At 38.3% G+C, this 20,240-nt stretch overlaps 6 protein-coding genes across 6 annotated transcripts; 3 read left to right on the plus strand and 3 right to left on the minus strand.

The window, feature by feature from the left end:
• Positions 1 to 172: 172 nt before the first annotated feature.
• VPS1 (dynamin-like GTPase) lies at positions 173 to 2,272 on the plus strand (the record flags this gene model as incomplete). Its single annotated transcript, XM_043194468.1, has 1 exon — positions 173 to 2,272. The coding sequence occupies one exon, from the start codon at positions 173 to 175 to the stop codon at positions 2,270 to 2,272; it is 2,100 nt and encodes a 699-aa protein (XP_043050792.1).
• A 1,193-nt stretch (positions 2,273 to 3,465) lies between these two features.
• On the plus strand, positions 3,466 to 4,710 carry SPE2 (adenosylmethionine decarboxylase; the record flags this gene model as incomplete). Its single annotated transcript, XM_043194469.1, has 1 exon — positions 3,466 to 4,710. One exon carries the CDS (start codon positions 3,466 to 3,468, stop codon positions 4,708 to 4,710), a length of 1,245 nt encoding a protein of 414 aa, XP_043050793.1.
• Positions 4,711 to 5,906: 1,196 nt separating this feature from the next.
• Positions 5,907 to 6,809, minus strand: PET9 (ADP/ATP carrier protein; the record flags this gene model as incomplete). The annotated part of the gene is made up of 1 exon (XM_043194470.1): positions 5,907 to 6,809. The coding sequence occupies one exon, from the start codon at positions 6,807 to 6,809 to the stop codon at positions 5,907 to 5,909; it is 903 nt and encodes a 300-aa protein (XP_043050794.1).
• Positions 6,810 to 8,180: 1,371 nt separating this feature from the next.
• Positions 8,181 to 13,562, minus strand: DNF1 (aminophospholipid-translocating P4-type ATPase; the record flags this gene model as incomplete). Its single annotated transcript, XM_043194471.1, has 2 exons — positions 8,181 to 12,745; positions 12,830 to 13,562. The coding sequence occupies 2 exons, from the start codon at positions 13,560 to 13,562 to the stop codon at positions 8,181 to 8,183; spliced, it is 5,298 nt and encodes a 1,765-aa protein (XP_043050795.1).
• Positions 13,563 to 14,836: 1,274 nt separating this feature from the next.
• Positions 14,837 to 15,328, minus strand: UBC13 (E2 ubiquitin-conjugating protein; the record flags this gene model as incomplete). The annotated part of the gene is made up of 1 exon (XM_043194472.1): positions 14,837 to 15,328. The coding sequence occupies one exon, from the start codon at positions 15,326 to 15,328 to the stop codon at positions 14,837 to 14,839; it is 492 nt and encodes a 163-aa protein (XP_043050796.1).
• A 364-nt stretch (positions 15,329 to 15,692) lies between these two features.
• Positions 15,693 to 16,103, plus strand: KQ657_003776 (uncharacterized protein; the record flags this gene model as incomplete). Its single annotated transcript, XM_043194473.1, has 1 exon — positions 15,693 to 16,103. The coding sequence occupies one exon, from the start codon at positions 15,693 to 15,695 to the stop codon at positions 16,101 to 16,103; it is 411 nt and encodes a 136-aa protein (XP_043050797.1).
• Positions 16,104 to 20,240: the final 4,137 nt, after the last annotated feature.

Here is a 20,240-nt window from a genome sequence, read left to right on the forward strand (position 1 = left end):
GAAAAACTTCTCCTTTTGTGATTCTCATTTTTGATAACATGGCAACGAATATTTGAAGGCTAAGTCGTACTAGGTGTTGTCTTTTTCTGGTTAACACCTAATAACTTTAGACAGACAAACGGTTAGTTGTAGTGAGTCGAGAGATATCGAAAGCAACTGCTAAGTTTCAAAGATGGATGAGACATTGATTGCTACTATTAATAAATTGCAGGATGCATTGGCACCATTAGGAGGGGGATCCTCGTCTCCCGTTGATTTGCCCCAAATCACTGTGGTTGGTTCACAATCCAGTGGTAAATCTTCTGTTTTAGAAAACATTGTCGGTAGAGACTTCTTGCCTCGTGGTACTGGTATTGTTACTAGAAGACCTTTGGTGCTTCAGTTGGTTAATAGAAGGAACGAACCCCCAAGTGATTCAGCTAAATCAGGAAAGGATTTGTTAGATTTCGAAGGAAGTGGTGCCGGTAAGGATTCTGAAACTGGTCAAAAGTCTGAAGACAATGTTGAAGAATGGGGTGAGTTCTTGCATTTGCCTGGTAAAAAGTTTTTCAACTTCAATGAAATCAGAAATGAAATTGTTAGAGAAACCGATCTGAAAACAGGGAAGAATTTGGGTATATCTCCAGTTCCTATCAATTTGAGAATTTACTCTCCACATGTTTTGACTTTGACTTTAGTTGATTTACCTGGTTTGACTAAGGTCCCAGTTGGTGATCAACCTAAAGATATTGAGAGACAAATCAGAGATATGATTATGAAGTATATATCGAAACCAAACGCAATTATCTTGTCAGTGAATGCAGCCAATACTGATTTGGCAAATTCAGATGGTTTGAAGTTGGCAAGAGAAGTGGATCCTGAAGGTTCAAGAACAATTGGTGTGTTGACTAAAGTTGATTTGATGGACCAAGGTACTGATGTTATTGATATTTTAGCAGGTAGAGTCATTCCCTTGAGGTTTGGTTATGTTCCAGTTATTAATAGAGGTCAAAAGGATATTGAAAGCAGTAAGACCATTAGAGAAGCATTGAATACTGAAAGAGCATTCTTTGAAAATCATCCAGCTTATAGAGCAAAGGCACATTACTGTGGTACTCCATATTTGGCCAAGAAGTTAAATGGAATTTTGTTGCACCATATTAAGAGTACATTGCCTGATATAAAGATGAGAATTGAACATTCTTTGAAAAAGTACACCAATGAGTTAGCAATTTTAGGCCCAGAAATGGCAGAATCTCCTTCCAACATTGCCTTAAGTATGATCACTAACTTCAGCAAGGATTATACTGGAATTTTAGATGGTGAATCAAAAGAATTGAGTTCTCAAGAATTAAGTGGTGGAGCTCGTATTTCGTTTGTGTTCCATGAAATCTTCAAGAACGGTATTAATGCCTTAGATCCATTTGATCAGATCAAGGACACAGATATTCGTACTATTATGCACAATACTAGTGGTTCTGCTCCTTCTCTTTTTGTTGGAACTGAAGCATTTGAGGTTTTGGTTAAGCAACAAATTCAAAGAATGGAGGATCCATCAGTTCGTTGTATTAACTTAATTTTTGATGAATTGGTGAGAATTTTATCTCAAATTGTCAGTCAACCCAATTACACAAGATATCCCGCTTTGAAGGAGCAATTATCTCAATATTTTATTCAATTTTTAAGAGAAGCTTTGATTCCAACCAATACCTTTGTGTTGGATGTTATTAAGTCTGAAGAAACATATGTCAATACTGCACATCCAGATTTGTTGAAGGGTACACAAGCTATGGCGATTGTGGAGGAGAAATTCCATCCAAAGCCACAACCTGCTGTAGATCCCAAGACAGGTAAGCCATTGCCTCCAACTCAACAACCTCAATCCCCAACACCTCAGAATAAAGATGACAGCAACGGATTCTTTGGTGGTTTCTTTTCTAGTAAGAATAAGAAGAGATTACAACAAATGGAGGCTCCTCCACAAGTTTTGAGAGCTACTGGTACTATGACTGAGAGAGAGTCTATGGAAACTGAAGTGATCAAGTTGTTAATTTCATCATACTACAATATCGTGAAGAGAACGGTAAGTGATCTTGTGCCTAAGGCCATTATGTTGAAGTTGATTGTGAGATCGAAGGAAGAGATCCAAAAACATTTATTGGAGAAGTTATATGCTTCACCTACTTTGGCTGAGTTGGTAAAGGAAAACGAATTGACGGTACAGAAGAGAAAGGAATGTATTAAGATGGTGGAGGTATTAAGAAATGCCAGTGAAATTGTTTCCAGTGTTTAAGCAAGGCTTAATGAATATTCCTCTAGATGTTTCATTTGATTGATAATATAATAACTCATAGATATCTTACATGGATTATGTAATTTGTCCATCCATATATAGATAAAGATATACATTTTTGTATCATTTCAGTAATATAGGAGAGTCTTTGTGTACTTGGGGTAACTTTACTGAGACAATTAACTATTTCTGTATTTCACATGGAACACCCTTGATTCCAATGGAACAGCATTGAGGAACAATATTATTACATCTAATGATAGAGTTTGTGCGTAACTACTAGTAAATCATCACCTCCTTTTTACTTCGTAATTATGTACGCTTAAGTACTGAAAATTTTTTCCTTAGCAAGTCATCCTAGGTACGGGAAAAAAAGCAATTTGAGTCAGCCGCCTGAATTTAACCTTTCTTGCCCGCTTTTGTGTGCTGAAAAAAACGAAAATTTATACCTGCGGAAAGTCTTCTGATCTCTAAAATTACAACTTGCCTTTCTTTCTAAGCCGATACCGCTTACAAAACACCGTCGAGCGACCTACCTATTTACATATAAAGAAGCAGCACTAGTTGTCGCTCCTGTTAAATCTCATTTAGTCTACTTGAGTTCATTGCTTTTTAGTTGTTCATACCGTTCAATTGAGCATACCACTTGACCCAGAGAAAAGCTCTTTAGCTTACTATAACATCAACGAACGAAGTCCGCCAGATCTTATATCAACAAACTTTTATATACATATATATAATCGTTTGGATCCGGTAGAACAATTATTTACCCTTTAATCCCTGTGGTTTATGCCTAAGAAGCCTTCACGATCGTCGCTATACTCTGTTAAATTGATCAAACCTGGATAGCATAATTTATCCAAGTATTATCTTACAACAAAAGAAAAATCAATTGCTAAAATCGATCTCCTTCAACTTTTTCAAAATTGCCCCCTAATTAATCAGTTCTAGAAAGAAGAATTCACCGTTTTGTTTTTTTTAGTTTACATAAAAAAAATAAAAACCCTTGAAACGTTTCTTGCTACTTCTCTTTCCGTTTCTACCACCCGTGTGTGAATATTAGAGTAAGTTCCATACCGAAAAGCTTTTTTTTTGTTTTGGTTCTTCTTTCCTGTTACTGAATTGCTGCTAAGTATATTATAGCACACTTATTGCTTTGTTATTATTATTAAAATTATTGTTATAAGAAAAAAATGGTTGCCCCAGCTTACGTTCAAGACTCCTATGTCGATCACGAGTTATCCACTAATTTGGATTCTACTTATGCATTTGAAGGTCCTGAAAAGGTTTTGGAGGTTTGGCTCTACGAAAATGAGAACCAATTATCCTTCATCCAATCTTCTGAAGGATTACGTTGTATTCCTTTAGAAAAATGGGTCCGTATTTTGGATTTGGTAAACTGCAAAATTCTCTCAATGAAATCCAACTCACACATGGATGCTTATTTATTGAGTGAATCGTCACTTTTTGTGTTTGCTCATAAAGTGATTTTGAAAACTTGTGGTACTACAACCACATTAGCTTGTTTGGACCAATTATTTTCCACCATCAATGAGTATTGCTTTGCTCCAAACGATTCTTCATTCAACTCCAAGAACTGTTTCCGTACTTTGTATTCTCGGAGATCGTTTATGTTTCCAGATAGACAAATCCACGTTCACAGAGATTGGAAATCTGAAACAAATTTGTTGAACAAGTTCTTCGCTAACGGGAAATCTTATATTGTTGGTGATAGTTTGTCTGATGACCACTGGTACTTGTACCAAGGTGGAAAGGACAGTTCAACAAAGGAAGTGATTCCAAAAATGGCTCATGCTCAAACTTTTGAAGTTCTAATGACTGAATTGGACCCTGAATGTGCCGCTCAATTTGTAACTGACAGAAAGCCAGGTATGGACGATGGCACCGATGAAGATCATGACTTGGGTCACGATATGGGATTGTGCACTATGCAGAACTCTGGATTGGATTCCATTTTTGCACCCACCAATGCTTCTTCTTTAGGAGATTCGCTTTACACTGCTGATGGCAAGTTACTCCATGATGCCTTTTCATTTACTCCCTGTGGGTTTTCTTCTAACACTATGGGAGAAGAATTAGGTGGATACTACTATACTTTGCACATCACTCCTGAAAACGGATGGTCATATGCCTCGTTTGAGACTAGCTACCCATTCCTGGCAGAAAAGGCTGCAGTTGGAGTTGTAGAGGTCTTGGTTCGGATTTTGGGCATTTTCAAGCCTGGAAAGTTTTCTTTGAACTTTTCCACTTCTGACATTGACACTGATGAAAGGGTTAAGAGAACGTATTGTGCCTTGAAGAGCTGCGACCCAGTCTTGAATAAGTTGGGCTATCAAAAGCTCGAACGTGTTGCTTATGACATGAAGCACAACTGTAACTTGTTGTACTTAAATTTCAAGAAAAGAGCATCAGAATAATTTCGGTATTGTTCCGATTGCTCGTGATTTTAAGCAGTTATTAGTACTTTTATTATCTTCAATTAAATATTTATATGATTTTAAGATTTGTCGGAATTTCTACCGATATGTCCCGGAATTGATTCACTTGAACCTCGTAAATAGACTCATTTCCGGGCATCCTTCAATCAAAAAGAATGTCGGATAATTGACGTGTGCGATTAAGCTTACACTTAGCTGGGATCGGACTTAAGCACACATTATGCTAATATATTTAAGTCTCCGCAGTGGGTCTTACTACGGCTACGACTGCTTTCTGTTGGCAAATGCTACTACAGGAAATAAAAGTAGAGTATACAACGACAACCCCCAGAGAAAAGTTATTCCACAGGAAAACGATACGACACCAAATGGGCGGAAGAAAAGAGACAACAGAAGGACCCCACAAGTAGAAAAGTAAATGTGAGATTAAAAGTCATTTTTATACAAAACTACATTTCATACTTGTAGAGTAATTAGTAATTCGGCTTTACCATCACATACAAGATGCTTATTCAGTATATATCATTAATGTCTGCTACAATCAGTTATCAAGTATATCCTGGTCGTGCTTCAACCAGACATTTCTGTGACCTTGATTTTGTCTAATAGAGATAAAAATTTCAGCGGGAGTGCAGAATGCTATCCAAAGTCGTGTGTGTACACATGATGTCAGGATCAACGCGCTCTAATTGGCTACACTGCGAAAATTTTACTCACTAAGGGGTTTATCCTGATTTTGGGTGCCCTGCCCCAGGAAACTTGTACTCCGATCAGAGTCACATCTACGTACACATCAAAGACTAAATTGTGCTCGCCAATCCAGTAACTGATTGGCGAAACCTATCACAACACGAGAAGGCAGATTTTTGTAGACGGTCCAAGTATCATCAACCCGATGATATAAAATCAACGTAACCCATTGTTTTAAAAAATTTTCCAGCAACTACAATTGTAAAAAGCAATTAGAGATAAAGAATTCAATAATAAATTAACTATACAAAATTGAGAGAGATATGTACATAAATCAGTGCAATAAAGCTCAATAAGGGAGCAATACAAGCATCAAGATTTGACATATTCAAGAAATCAACACTCTAAATAAACAACGTAATTACCTTGAACAATCTTAATGATTGGAAGCACTCTCAAAGTCTCATCAAAGTTAATTAGTTAGTTTATTTGAACTTCTTACCGAACATGATCATTTGCAATTGATCGTACATGGAGATAACACCGGCACCGGCAACACCTCTCAAGATGTTAGCACCACAACCCTTGAACAAAGAACCAACACCTTCAGCAGCAACAACCTTCTTGAAACAGTCGAAAGCACCATTGTACTTAACGGCTTGACCAGAGGTCATCATCATTCTTCTTCTAACGGTATCCAATGGGTAAGAAGCGGTGGAAGCACCAGTGGTAACAGTCCAACCCAACAAGAACTTAGCCCAGAAAGATTCGTCCAAAGAACCAATCAAGACAACAGGCTTAAGGGAATCGTACAAACCGAAGTACAAACCTCTGTAGACAACAATACCAATAACTGAAGGACCGAAACCTCTGTACAAACCAGCAATACCATCAGAAGCCAAAGTCTTCTTGTAGACATCTAACAAACCGTTGAATTGACGTTCACCAGTACCCTTGGAGGACTTAGCATCGTTAGCCAATCTAGTTCTGGCATAATCTAAAGAGTAGACGAAAGCCAAAGAGGTGGCACCAGCCAAACCACCGGAAGCCAAGTTACCGGCAAACCACTTCCAGTAGTTGTCATCCTTCTTGAAACCAAACATTTGCTTGAACTTATCCTTGAAAGCGAAGTTCAAAGCTTGGGTAGGGAAGTATCTGATAACGTTGGCAGTGTTACCTCTCCAGAAAGAACCGGCACCTTCTTCGGTAAGAGTTCTCTTGAAACAGTCGATGATACCATCGTACTTTCTAGATAATCTACCTTGCTTGATCATTTCATCTTGGTTTTGAATCAACAACTTAACTCTTTCAATGGGGGCAGCGGCAGTCTTGGAGACAGCGGCGGAAACACCACCCATCATGAAATCAATCAAGAAAGAATTGTCCATTTTGTCTGGTTTTACTGAATAGATATATACTAGGTAATCACACAAGGGATACTAGAGGGAAAAAAAATCTAAAAGAAAAAAGATAAACTGTACTTCCGAAAATTTTGAGAAGAATTGGTTTCCTTTTTATACGCTGCTCCAGGTTGTCCTTTCTTCGTTCCTCCTCCGTTTGGATAACTTTTCTTTTTTATTTTTTTTTTTTATTTTTTTTTTGTCTGTTTCTTGTCTGTTTCTTGTCGAAGGTGTCTATTTTGGTTGTTATAGTATGGTCGTAGGCGGTACGCGATAATTTGTCTGAAAAGATAGCTAATGGCAAGCAAACTTATTGTATTTGAAGGCGTGTGTCGCTGAAATAATCACTTATATGCACATTTCTTCGCCAGAAAAGGAATCACCCGGGAAAAACCGGTCCTTCAGACACTCCCCCACCATTTTTAGGATGCCCTTTTAGCCAATCACAACTCGCAAAATCATATTTGTTGGTGCCGGGTAATAGCGAAGCTCGCATTTACTGTCGGTTGCGTTCTTAAGTTTGATGCAGCATCAATTATAGCATATCTTAGTCCGAAGTAACAGGAGTGATTTGCTCCCCAAGTCATCTCAAACTTCTCATTGTCTATACTACAGGTATTAAATCTTTATATACTAGCTATTATTTTGAAGTATAGGGCGTAAAGGGTTAAAAAAAGTTTTGTTCCTATTGCTAAAGTAACTTCCACCTTACAAGAAATCGGCACCGGACCTTCTAAAACAAACTGCGAACAGACTTCGCACATCCAAAGTCACACAAAATCCTGTAGTACTAACGACTTTTCCGGCATCAATTTTAGAAAAAAAAAGAAAAGTCTACTAGCTTAGAGAATCCGAAAAATATACTTTCAATGGGTGTTCAAACTTTAAACTTTAGTATCAATTAAAATCTGGATATCAGACAGTGTCTGTTTATTGGGGTCATTTTGATACTTGTGATTCGAAATTTCCATTTGAAATTTAAAGCTGTGCTTAGATTAGATTACGCATGTGCACCTGTACTCGTGTGCCGTAATTGGTCCATCAACGAGGGTATTGTATATATGCAGTATAATATACGCCCTCGGAAGTTGAGACACTGTAACGGCTTTTTTGATTTTGTTACCAGTGTTGCGCATGGTAGCACAGATGTAATGAATTTCGCACCCAAAAGTTTGCTCGTTTGGTCATAATCACAAACCCTAGACACCAAAGAAGTAAGTATCATTTCCAGCTACAAGGGTCTGTCTGTATATTTCAAAGATTAATGCCGTTAAATTAAATAAAGATAAGCAGTAATAATAAAGTTACAAAATGATACAAAAGAAACCGAAAGTCTTAAGTAATAAATAATCTTCCCTTTCATGACTGACGGTTATTAGCTTGACGACTTGCATCGCTTGAAATTCTCCGGCTCATACGACGGTTGTTATCGAAGTCTTCAAGAGCAATTTCTTCTGTAGCAAGGTCGGATTGACGGTTTTGATCAAAGCTGTAATCGTTAATCAATGAACCGTTATCGTAACTGCTGTAATCACTGAAGGAACTAGTGGCTTTTTGTTTTCTCTTGAAAAGATCAATGACCAGCTTTCTATTATTGCTTTGGGAAGCAATCGGTGGAATTTTTGTTTCTTCATTGACAGCTGGGACAGTGGCATCGCTTTCGTCAGTTGAACCCGGTTCGGCAGATTTATAAGGACTTGATGTAGAAGATTGTACAAAGGTAGATGAAGAACCAGGAACGTATACCATTTGTTCTTCCAAATCAGGAAAACGGCTTTCTATACTGCTTTGTCTTTGATGAGTTCCTGCCAGAAGTCTCTTAGTTACATTGCTAGTATACTCGCTGATCTTCACCTTATTTGGATCTGTCGGATCGTATGATTCGGGATAAGCATCGAAATCTCCTCTCTTGACACATTCACGGATGATATCTATGTCTTTGGGAAAGAGCATCTTTTGGGTAACATCGTAGAAGAATCTTGGGAGTAAGCAAGCAACAACTCCAACACAGGTGACAGCCCAATAACTAAGTTCGCCAAATGTTTCTGCTGCTGCTTTATAAAACTCACCAGAATAGGTAACAGAAGTCCATAACCCGGTCCAGATGTAGATGATCAAAATAGAAAGAAAGACAATGAGTGCTGAAAGATAATCCCACCGGTATTGGTGAAGCAAGATATAACCATTACATGAAATACATGCAATAGATGTCACGGAGATACCCATCCAGAATCGGTGATCAAATGGTTGGCCATCTTTCGATGCAAATGAAACGTAGTACATCAAGTAAGGGAAAAAGAACGATATCACCGATTGGTACACCGCATCAACCATGTATATCCAGAATTTGGTGTCAGTGAATTCACTCCGCATTATTCCTGTAATGTATAATTGAGGAACCAACATAGAGACTTTCCCACTGACATCCTGGTCGAATACACCCAAGAAGATCACCGGCAATGAGGTGAAGGCCAAGTTATAGAACATCAAATATGTGAACTCGAACAAATAGGTACCATCAAAGTCGGAATAGACTCCGTACCAGAATAACGCCACTGAAAAAATCACATTCTTAAAGAAAAAGGATGGAATCATCTCACTGAATCTCTTATAAGACCACCTTCCATGAGCAAGTAATAACTTAACCAAAAACCGGAATTGACCAATGGCATAATCAGATGACATTACTGCTTGACGACCTTCTTCACCAGCAATACCAACACCGACATCAGCAGCTTGGATCATGGCAACATCATTGGACCCATCTCCAATAGCAAGAGTCATAACATCCAACGTGTTCTTAACTAATTTGACCACAGCTGCTTTTTGAGCAGGTGAAACACGACAACATAAAACAGCTTTACATTGTTTGCAAAGTAGTAAGAACTTACGTTCAGTTTGCTTATTAGAAAGAGCGATCTTTAATGCGTCACCATCAATGACGATACCAAAACCATCATTTGGTGGTGTATGGTCCCCCCTTGCCTTTTCTAATTCCTCATACGAGCCTGTCATCTGGAAATTGTACTCGAGATACCTAGTAATGACTTGGTCAACTAGTTCAGCTTCTGATAATGATGCATTAGGATCAATATGTGCCTTTGCTTTCTCTTCCTTCGTCATTGTGTTCTTAATAAGCAACAAGTCCATATCATTTCCCAAAAGATTACATGAGAAACCAATGTTTATAGCAGTTTCCACCTTGTCACCAGTTAAAACCCACAACTTAATACCTGCTTGAGCCAAAATAGCAATTGACTCAGGTACTCCATCTTGTAATCTATCTTCAATGGCAGTACCACCTAAAAGGATTAAATCTCGTTCAATTGAATCGGCCACGGCTTCCATTTGACTTTCACGGTCATTCAAAGATGAAGCAGCTTCTAAATGCTTTTTGTTCCATTCAGTGTATTGTTCCCAAGTCAATTCTCTTTGAGCAATGCATAAAGTTCTTAACCCTTCTGTGGCATATTCAGCTAATTGATTTGATGTTTCTTCCAAAAGTTTAGAATCATTCTTCAGTTTCGATAATCTTCCATAAATAATTGAATCAGCTCCCTTACAAATCAAAAGTGCTTTAGACTTAGCATCTGGAGTATCTCCAGGAATCTTTATGATAGCACTCATTCTCTTACGGGTGGAGTTGAATTCAATAATATTAAGAACTTGGTAAACCTTTTTAGTTCCCTGGATATTAAGAATAACACCAGACTTTGTCTGGCCTTGGAATTCAAACCCAATTGATCTGGCCGTTCCAACTAAGGCAGCTTCGTCCGGTGACTGGGCCTTTAAAACTAATTTGGATGCATCTTTTGGATTTTCTTCAGCCAAAACAGAATGACAAAGAGCTAAGCAAAGCATGAAGTGTTCGGCACAATGCTTTTGGTACTCACCTCTCGCTCCCTTTAAATCGTCAACAAATTCACTTGAAATAAATGTCACTTCTTCTTCATATTCCAATGATCCATTTGAAGATAGTGATTTCAAACCCTCAATCATTTTAATCCTATCTTCTGCTATTGCTGCTCTCTCTACAAGAGCCTCGTGTTCCACATCGATTCCCATTCTCTTCCGCATACCAGCGAGTGCTTCGGTATAAGCTCTACCATAGCTTATACCATTAATAGTACATTTCTTGAATTCCATTAGATTTTGAGTCAAAGTCCCCGTCTTATCACTGAATACATATTCAATTTGACCCAAGTCATCCGAAATTGACCACGACTTGGGAACACAGGGGAAATCCAACCTTTCGTAGTACATGTTGATGTCAGAATAAATAAAAAACGCTTGAGCAGTTTTGATGATTTCGATGGTGATGTAAAGGGAAATTGGAACCAATGATTGATATAAAATCAATGCAACAAAGAAATCAACTAACCCATTTTTGAATGGAGATCCTGCAATTGTTCCAAATTCAAAAAAGTCACGAGAAACGTTCTTTTGTCGATAATATAGCCCATTAACCAACCCGGAAGCAAAACACAAAATGAAAAGTAATATGAAGTTTAAGAAAACATAATAGTTCAATTCACGAGATATTCTGGATTGTTTAGTTGGGGTTATGCCTGCGTTCAACATAATTTTAGTATCACTACCGGTGAAAACAGTTACTCCAATGACCCACTTGGTATTTCTCAAAGAACAACCACGTAAAAGCAAATTGTTGATTGTAATGGATTCTTGCTTTATATCTCCTGTTATGGTATCCGAGTACAGTAAGTTCCCTTCGTATAGATACAAGTTTGGATGTGGACCTTCCGATTCAATTTCAAACTCGTTGGGAGCTAAATCATCCGCACGCCGTATAATATGGTCCTTGAAACCATATTTAAGGGCTTGCTTGACTTTCAAGTTAGTTTCACCATCCAAATTTTTGGTCTCGACATAGCAACATCTATCATCATCTGAAGTGGCTAAAATAACCAAATCAGCTGGAATTTCTTCGTTATTATAAACTCTGACAACATCACCAACACGGATATCCTTCCAATACTTACGAGCAAATTGTAAGAGCTTATTAGAACGAGCCAAGTGGTTTGATTTTCTTCCATAGGTGCCAGATTTTCTACTGTATGTTCTTGATTTTCTTCCCATATCCATGGAAACTTTGGCATCAAGTGACTTCAGGACATCAAGTGACTTCCGAGGTATATCTGTGAATGGATTGGAAGATTCCATGGATGCTCTAGGGGATCCAATATCACCAATGTCTGATTCAAATGACTTTCTTATATCTCCTTGGTTATCCTCAACTTCTTGGTTCATCTTCCTTCTTTTTTTAAGTGCTCTACCTCTCAGGGTAAAATTCTCTCTTGATTTGTCTATAGTTTTGAATAGCACCCTGGTGTTCCACTTTTTGAATCTTCTCCAAAGAGATACATGCTCATCGTCAATATTATTATTTTGGTACTTGTATTCTGTTTGCGGGTTAGCCTCATTCTGTTGCAAAATATGTGTGATCTGGTTATTTACTTCCATATCTGACACAGTCCGTCGAGAGTCTTCTATCGCGTCCTTGAAGGCCGTGATGATGAGAATAACGATAAGTGGAACTGCTGCCAAAACAGGAGAAGGCACACCAAAAATGGGAAATGCCCCTAAAATAATCATTCCAAGAAAGTAAAAGTTTGCCACGTTATGAAGGAATTGGAATGTCACATTCTTGGGAATAAAGTTTAATGGTGTATACTTCGTTGTTGTTATCTTGTTTCTTGGGTAATTGGTTAACGGTTTCCCGGTTTCAGGATCTAGAAATGTTTCAGGCAATACCCTGTTAAAAACTACAGTTCTCTTTTCATGTTTCTTATCTCTTGGATCGATCACTTCATGCACTTTAGTTGAACCTTCGTCGTTGTCCGATCCCAGATCGTTGTCATCATCAAGATTTTGGAAACTGTCATCACTATTATTGCGGCTGTTCGCTAGGCTATTGGCAATGGACTGATTGTTATTGTTGTTGTTGTTGTTGTTCGATGTCTTGCGGCTTCCGGATCGCAGGTTTTCACCAGAATGAGGATGGAAAAGTCTTCTTAATGTTTTGGATCTATTTACATTTTCTTTCTTTGGTCTACCTTTCTTGTTTCTCGTAGTACCCCATCTGTGACGTTTCATGGTGTTGTCTGCATCCGTCTCACCATCTATCTGATACGCGTGCTCTTCGTCGTCTTCGAATTCTTTCAACGCATTATCGGATTCAAAGATAATGTGGTTGCTGGGATCAGCAAATGGTGACTTGGGCTGCGAATTGTGATACTCATGAAATGCAGCAGTAGTGCTTGGTGTATTGATCAACACTGGTGCTGGGGGGCTCGGAGGAGGCACGTTAAACCTGATAGATGGTTTTCGGGACGTGTTTTCTGGTATCAGAAGTATCCCACCTGCTCCTTGATTCAGTGGTGGAGGTGGCGGGCTTCTTGGAAATGAACCATCAACATTCAAATTTGGCGTCGGCAACGCACTGAATGCGCTGTCTCCGTCAGAATAGAAACCACTAGTATGTGAAATGCTGGGATATTGGGGATTCTGTCCTCCTTGAGATTGTTCTCCACTGGCACCACTGCCATATGACACGGTTCTTGGATTACTGTCCTGTGGAAGTGTATCCATTGGTATCACGGTTGTATTTATAGGTGTCGTTATTTGAGAATTATTATCAAGATATTGTTGATGCTGCTCTTCAGAGTCCATTGCAACATTGTTGTCGTTAAACGGACTAGTTGCGCCTTCAGATTCACCCATGGCTGGTCGTATGGGTCAGAATAGAGTTGAAGAAAACTATTTTTAATGTTCAGATCACTCTGGGTTCCAGGAATGCAATGGGGTTTCAAATGAAGCCGATGGAGTCCGGCTGGGATTTTTTTCGTGTTTTAACACGCGGGTTTCGGGTCGGAAATACGGCCAGAAATGAACACCAGCAAGTGAAGAGCTTATCCCTAAATTTAGCGAAAGAATATGGGATGGTTAGCTAGTTTGAAATTAGATTTAAAGTCTTGGAGACCCTTTGTTACTTTTCCCCGTTCTTTTTTAGGCTTATTGTAAAGGCGAAGAGATGCGAATGTCTGGCGGAGCTACTGGAGGTGTTGAGAATTATTGTTTAACGGCCGTCGGAGCGAAAGTTTTGTACAGTGAAGGAGTCCGACTTAAGAAAGCGCGCATCCGAATTTCGAAGCGGAAATTAGCGATTTAATTATTAATAGATGATTAGTAACCATAGAAATATCCCTGAGAGGTCCCCATATTTGGTGGTAGGTGTTGCCTACATCCAGTTAGCAAATGCCAGTAGTAAATTATATCGATCGAATGAATCACTTGAGAATAAGGAGCTCAGATCACTTATTCAGTGACATTCCGTTCCATTAATGGCTTAAGAATTAAGGTATAATGAAAACATTTAGTCATACCGGAATCCTAATGTTATTATCTCCGAAATCAAAAAAAACTTCTGTGGGCTGCACCGTTCACTACAAACACTCTCTCAAACAAATGAATTATGCAAGTTATGGTTTTCATTGCATTGATTTGAGTCACTTCACATTGATCTCTGTATGAGAACGGTTTATGGTATGATGAGGGAAGCCAGCTCCCTTTATGTTGTGTGCAGGCAATATGCCGATTTTAAAACCAGAATGCCGATACCTTAATTTGTGATGTAATTCTCACCTCCACCACAATAAGTCCTGATTCCAGAGTAACAGTAGGACTATACGTTATTAACAAAGAAAAGTTACTACCAACTGAGCATCTGACTGTGTTCATATAAATTCTGAATACTGTGTTTCAAAATGGGTCTCCATTAAGAATTAAAGAGTGAACCATCCTCTACCCAACTATCCCATAGATGTCCATACACCAATAAATCTGCATAACATTTATTAATAAAAATACTAAGATTTATAAAATGATACTAAAATATGAAGGTCGTTAGAAAATCTCCTCCACATTACTCGTGACTTTGACGGCATGACTTGCTGTATCACACACCGTGTAGCTTTAGCTCAAGTACAGCATGAATGCTAAACACTTTCTTCGGTGGTAGAGGTGGTGGCAATTTCTTTGCTCTTGGCGTACTTCTCTGTCCATTCTTTTGCAACTTGCACTGCCCTCTTTTCGTCCTGTTTCCAATCTTCAGCAACATCATTGGCTAACGGGTCGTCCGGGTTAGGTGCTCCCAACAACGCTTGTATCGACAATAGGATGGTACGGATTTGTAATGCCGGAGACCAGTTGTCCTTTAACACATCCAAACAGATTCTACCTAACTTATCAATGTTAGGATGATATATCTTGGTCAAAAACCTCACTTTAGGAGCACACATGGGATAATCATCAGGCAAATATAGTTCCAAGTCAAACACTCCACTAGAATATGGTGAGGAATCAGGCCCATCGATTGTAACATGAAAATACCGTAAATTGTCATCACTTGGTACTGCTGTTATTCCTGGAACGGGGTCACTCACCAACCGTTCAGTTTCTTTAATGATTCTCTTAGGTAATGCAGCCATAGTATGTTATAGGGAAATGTTTGATGCCAGAAATTACAACTTCAAGCTCACTCTATAATCTTAACTTAACTTTTAACAACTATATTTTACTGTGCACAAACTAATACTATGGAATTTTGGCCAATTATTCTCAATAAGCGATACAGTTATCCGTCCTCCCTTAATCATGAATTAAGCATAACAAAACTGTAGAAAATCTTGAAACACTTGTGGTTGAGATTTGGAATCACGTGACTTGTGAATTTTGAGCCCTCCTATTTGTGAAGTACTGAAATTGTCAAGTAGTGATCTCTTACACCATAGTAAACAGTTTAAGTCTTTGCCCTTGGGCTTCATGGATAAATCATTCTAGTATAAATACATTATGTCCATGCCCGCAAGGCCGAAGACCATGTTACAGCGACTTGTTGTGTCGGTTGTAGCCATAGGAGCAGGTATTTGGGTTACAGTGAAGACATCTCCCGCACCTATATTCCGGTATCAGGAATTCGATGAGGACGAAATTGTTAAGAGAAAACAAGAGGGTAAATGGCTTTCAATTCGGATAGAGGACCCTACACCCGAGCAAGTAGCAAGCAAGAAGGTTTATGAACAGAACGTATTAGAAGAACAGAAACGACAATACATAAAACGATGGGTTAATGGAATAATTGAAGAAAAGCGAAACGAAGAGCGTATGATAGCGCGTCAAATGCCCAAAGTCTTGCGAAAAATGGCTAGAGAACGGAAAGAGAGAGAATCAAAAGCTGTGGACGACATGACGAGTTCTACTTAGTATTGTCAGAGTTGTGGAGAGTGATTTGAAATCGTTCGGAGTTTAACCTTGAAACCGATGGTATTCAATTTTGGTGTGGTACTTGAGGTGATAGTGACCTCTTCTAGAGGCATATAATGGCATTATTATTATCTTTACAAAGAATAAGGTTAACTTTCAATTAATTCTCCACAATTTTATAGAAAGACTTTATTGTATTTATCAGTCATGTATATAGTTCAATTGTGATAAAGTGCAGTCAACAAGATTCAAGTGTGAGAAATTCTACAATGCTCATTCTCCTTCAAAGGACAATAATTGGTCATGACTAATTCAAGCTTATGCCATGCTAGAGCCTTGGCTGGTATGAAATTGTGGGAGATACATAGCTGCGCAGGACTTGAGGTGCCGGTAACTTTATTGTAGTTGAAAACAGTACCGTAAAGTAGGTATCCTTTTCATTAATATATTTAGCTTCTAGTGAAGAACAAATGCTAGATCAAAGGGGAGGTCAAATAGAAACGGCTAGATTATTCATTAATCACAACCACAACTAATTTCTAAATAAGGAAACAAGAAAGTTGACGATCAACGGTTGTTTATAAGTCCTTTCTTACACTTATAACATAGTTAAAGAGTAAATAAGCCTTCTAAGGCAAATATATATATATAAAAATACAATAAGTCAGCCTATTTGGGATCACACGTGATTTTTGAATGATAATAGTACTCATTTAGGGAAAGTGATTGAAGTTTCACAAGACTGCGGATCGAAATCAGACAGGGTGGGATAACTTCATTTTCACAGTACCTAATTTTGGTGCATCAGATCACATTATCGGGCTGTTTTAGTTTACATAGGCATTTGACAAAAAAACCATATGCATTTTTAATGAAGTCTTGTAGGTATATATATATCCTGAGTATTTCTTACAAAAAACATTAATAATTTATCTATTCTTTCCAACTGTATTATCTTGTCAGATTACTATTTTTACGAATTATGATTTCCTGAACCACCATCATCTTTCGACTCCCCGCTACTACTACAACGATTACTTTGCGTTATGTCATGTTTACCCCAACTGAATCTAATCGATTGTACTTCGAATCTCCCCTCCTCTAGAGGAGTGGAGTCAACCACTTCTCGAGGTTTAGCGCAACTGTGTCACAACGAATCGCAAAATTTTGGTGGCCTCGGTCACTTTTGCTAGTTGGCACTAAAACGACTTGGAAACGAATTCTAACCGTGGGTGTAAGCGACAAAGAGAGGGGATGATGCGTGGCAACGTAATGCTGTGAAATTCACCAATCATGCACAAAGCATCATATCACCAAAAGTCTGAAAAACAATAGTTGGATCGTGGAAATTTACCGAAAATCCAGTATATAGAACGGTTCTATTTTGGCTCGTAGCACTTTTACTGCTGCAGAAAAAAGCCTAAACCGGACTTTACCACAGGTGAGTACACCGGAAAGGAAATCCTATTGGGCTTTCAGGATGATGTGGCATCCAGAAAAGGCAATAGGACATTTTATCCCACGGTTTTTTTCTCTGAAAGTTTAGCATGGGTGTCAAGGCTCCTTGGGTCAATTTTTTACTACGTCAGGCGACCTAACCATGAAACCTAATACTGAAACGGTGCAACATAGTGATGTACGTTCTTATACGTTTCTTTGATGGAATCTATCTCCCCTAGGATTAGCTCTAGTATTCGTCAACTTATGTTTTATTCAGGGTTTGATTTGGTTTCAGGATCTTAATGGTACCTTAGACAGTGAGATAATGGAGCCGTCTAAAGCCTTCTTGACGTTTATTGTAGCGGCTACGACACCGAGTACGCGACCTGCACAATAGTCAAGTACTCGGAGATTGATTTAACCACATGAAACTAATTTTATCATCACTACGAAATGGGCGGAAATTTGTTGATGTGTAATTGAGAGTCAAAAAATATTATTCTAAAGCCCCCCCCCTATTGATAGTCAAAATGCGACATTTAGTTGCATCAGAAAGGAGAATGCCAATAATTCAAAGATAATGATTGCCATCGTCCAGAGAACGGATTCTTCAGCAAATTCATACGACTTATCTGAATTTTGCTATGTTCTGGTTGCGGTAACTACTTTGCGGTTCCATTAAAATAGGCGCACTAGCTTTGGTTAAGGAAGATCCATTCGGACCTCTAAATCTTTATGCAAAGCACGGAACGGATTTCACTCCTTTTCCCTTCCCTTGACAAAAACGAAGTAAAATTTGCCTTGAAAGAACGGAACAACTTTGCTATTGTCCGACAATCACAACCCCGAAAGGAAACTCAAGTGGTTGAAATATGCAAGGTACCCGATTAGGCATTTGAAGTGTATGTCACTAAAAAGTTTACTGCCTAATTAGGACCCTGCGTTTTGGACTACTAGGCTATGTACAAAGAGGATGTAGTACTTGTTCCCCTCCCCTGGATGTTGCTGCTTATTGATGCAACAGTGCGTATTTATGCAGGTGACAACTTGAAGGCAATCTTGAACTGTACATAAGTTTAATCAAGAACATGGGTGTTAGGACCTCGGTGTTGATTAACCTCAGTTTTCTACGCATATCCTTCTAACTCTGAGTGACTTTTGATCCTTCAACGGGTGTTCTGGAAACTTTCCTAGTTATACTTAGACTTTTGTCATATTGCCTAACTAAGTAAAGTTTTGGATTTTGAAATCCAATGGGTGTAGCAATAGAGACTAATTAGACATCCATGGTCTTAAACAGGAAAACACATCTTTATGGCACCTATTGACCTATCTAATGGAGATGATCACTATGGCGATGATCACTACAGACTTCGATTTTGGTTTCATTCCGGTTTTTGAATACTCGGACGGAACTTGAAAGGCGGGGAGATATCATGTACTACTTGTAGTAAGCAAAATTTCAAAGGTATGTTTCATTTGTTGAAGTAGGTGAAATTTCCATTAGCACTATATTAATAGTTTATTCAACTTGAATTATGAGTGATATACTCAGGTTGTATAGCAAATGCTATATTATTCTAAAAGGGGTTGGATTGTTCTCTCTTCTGGAGATATTGACGAGGACAAGTTAACAATAAGCTTATTGTTCATTAGATATGCATTTCATAACACCCTGTTTTGTTCTTATTAATTGCATTTTTTTATTAACCCCACAAATTACACTTGGGACATTTTGAGGTTTTGTTTGATACTATTGTTACCTTTTGCAATTCATCCGTGGCATAGTAAAGTTTTAAGGTGAACACATTATGATGTGTTTCTATAGAAAATACTTTATGGTAGTTGAACAAATAGTTACACAGCTACCTTGAACAGCTAAGTGCTCCCCAATGGAGTCGGGATTGATAATATTTTGCTTAATGATTCCAAAGAAACATTTTATGATATCGTAGTACTTGAATTTTAGGTAGCAACTAGTCGTGAACAATGTAGTTTCTTAGTCGATGTCCTCGTAAACCATTCGAATAGTCTTCTTTCAATCATCGAAGAGGGGTTACAAATTCAAGACATAGTGGTGCCTATTTAGTCCGGATGCTGCAGATTGTCTGCAAGTTACAACCTTAATAGGAAGTAATTAAATTGTAATGTTCTTGATTTCTTTTTCTTCAGCATCTCACGAAGAATGTTGCAGCTATTGTACTCTGGAGTGGCTCTAATTTGTTGCGCGCGAATCCGGCCATGCGGTTTACCCCAGGTTTTCCTATTGGCTTTTAATAGAGGTTACCACAATGTCTCCCCTCCTCTTGAGAATCGATAGACCGAGTATGTAAAATCATAGAACAAAGTAAACTAATCTCAAAGAAGTAAATAATTACAGCAAATTTGCATTATCAAGGGATTTATCAATTTAATCCTCACTCAGGGGTTTGGTCATACTGTTTATGGTATACCCAACAAGACCATGTTTCATTTCTTCTTATTCTTTTTTGGGTCCAACACCTTGGGTCAAACCAATAATCTGCCTACTTTTCGCTTTAAGGCAATTACAGTAATGAGGAAGTACAATCTAGTAGAAATTGACCCCCACAACAGTCTCGTGGTTCTAAATTTAAGCCATGATGTAAGAGATAATTATCCAATACATTATGCATAACACACTACTCCTAATACTGCCTCAAGAACTATGTTGCAACC

This window comes from Scheffersomyces spartinae, assembly GCF_019049425.1.
Source record: "Scheffersomyces spartinae strain ARV_011 chromosome Unknown scaffold_4, whole genome shotgun sequence".
Classification (NCBI taxonomy): domain Eukaryota; kingdom Fungi; phylum Ascomycota; class Pichiomycetes; order Serinales; family Debaryomycetaceae; genus Lizanozyma; species Lizanozyma spartinae.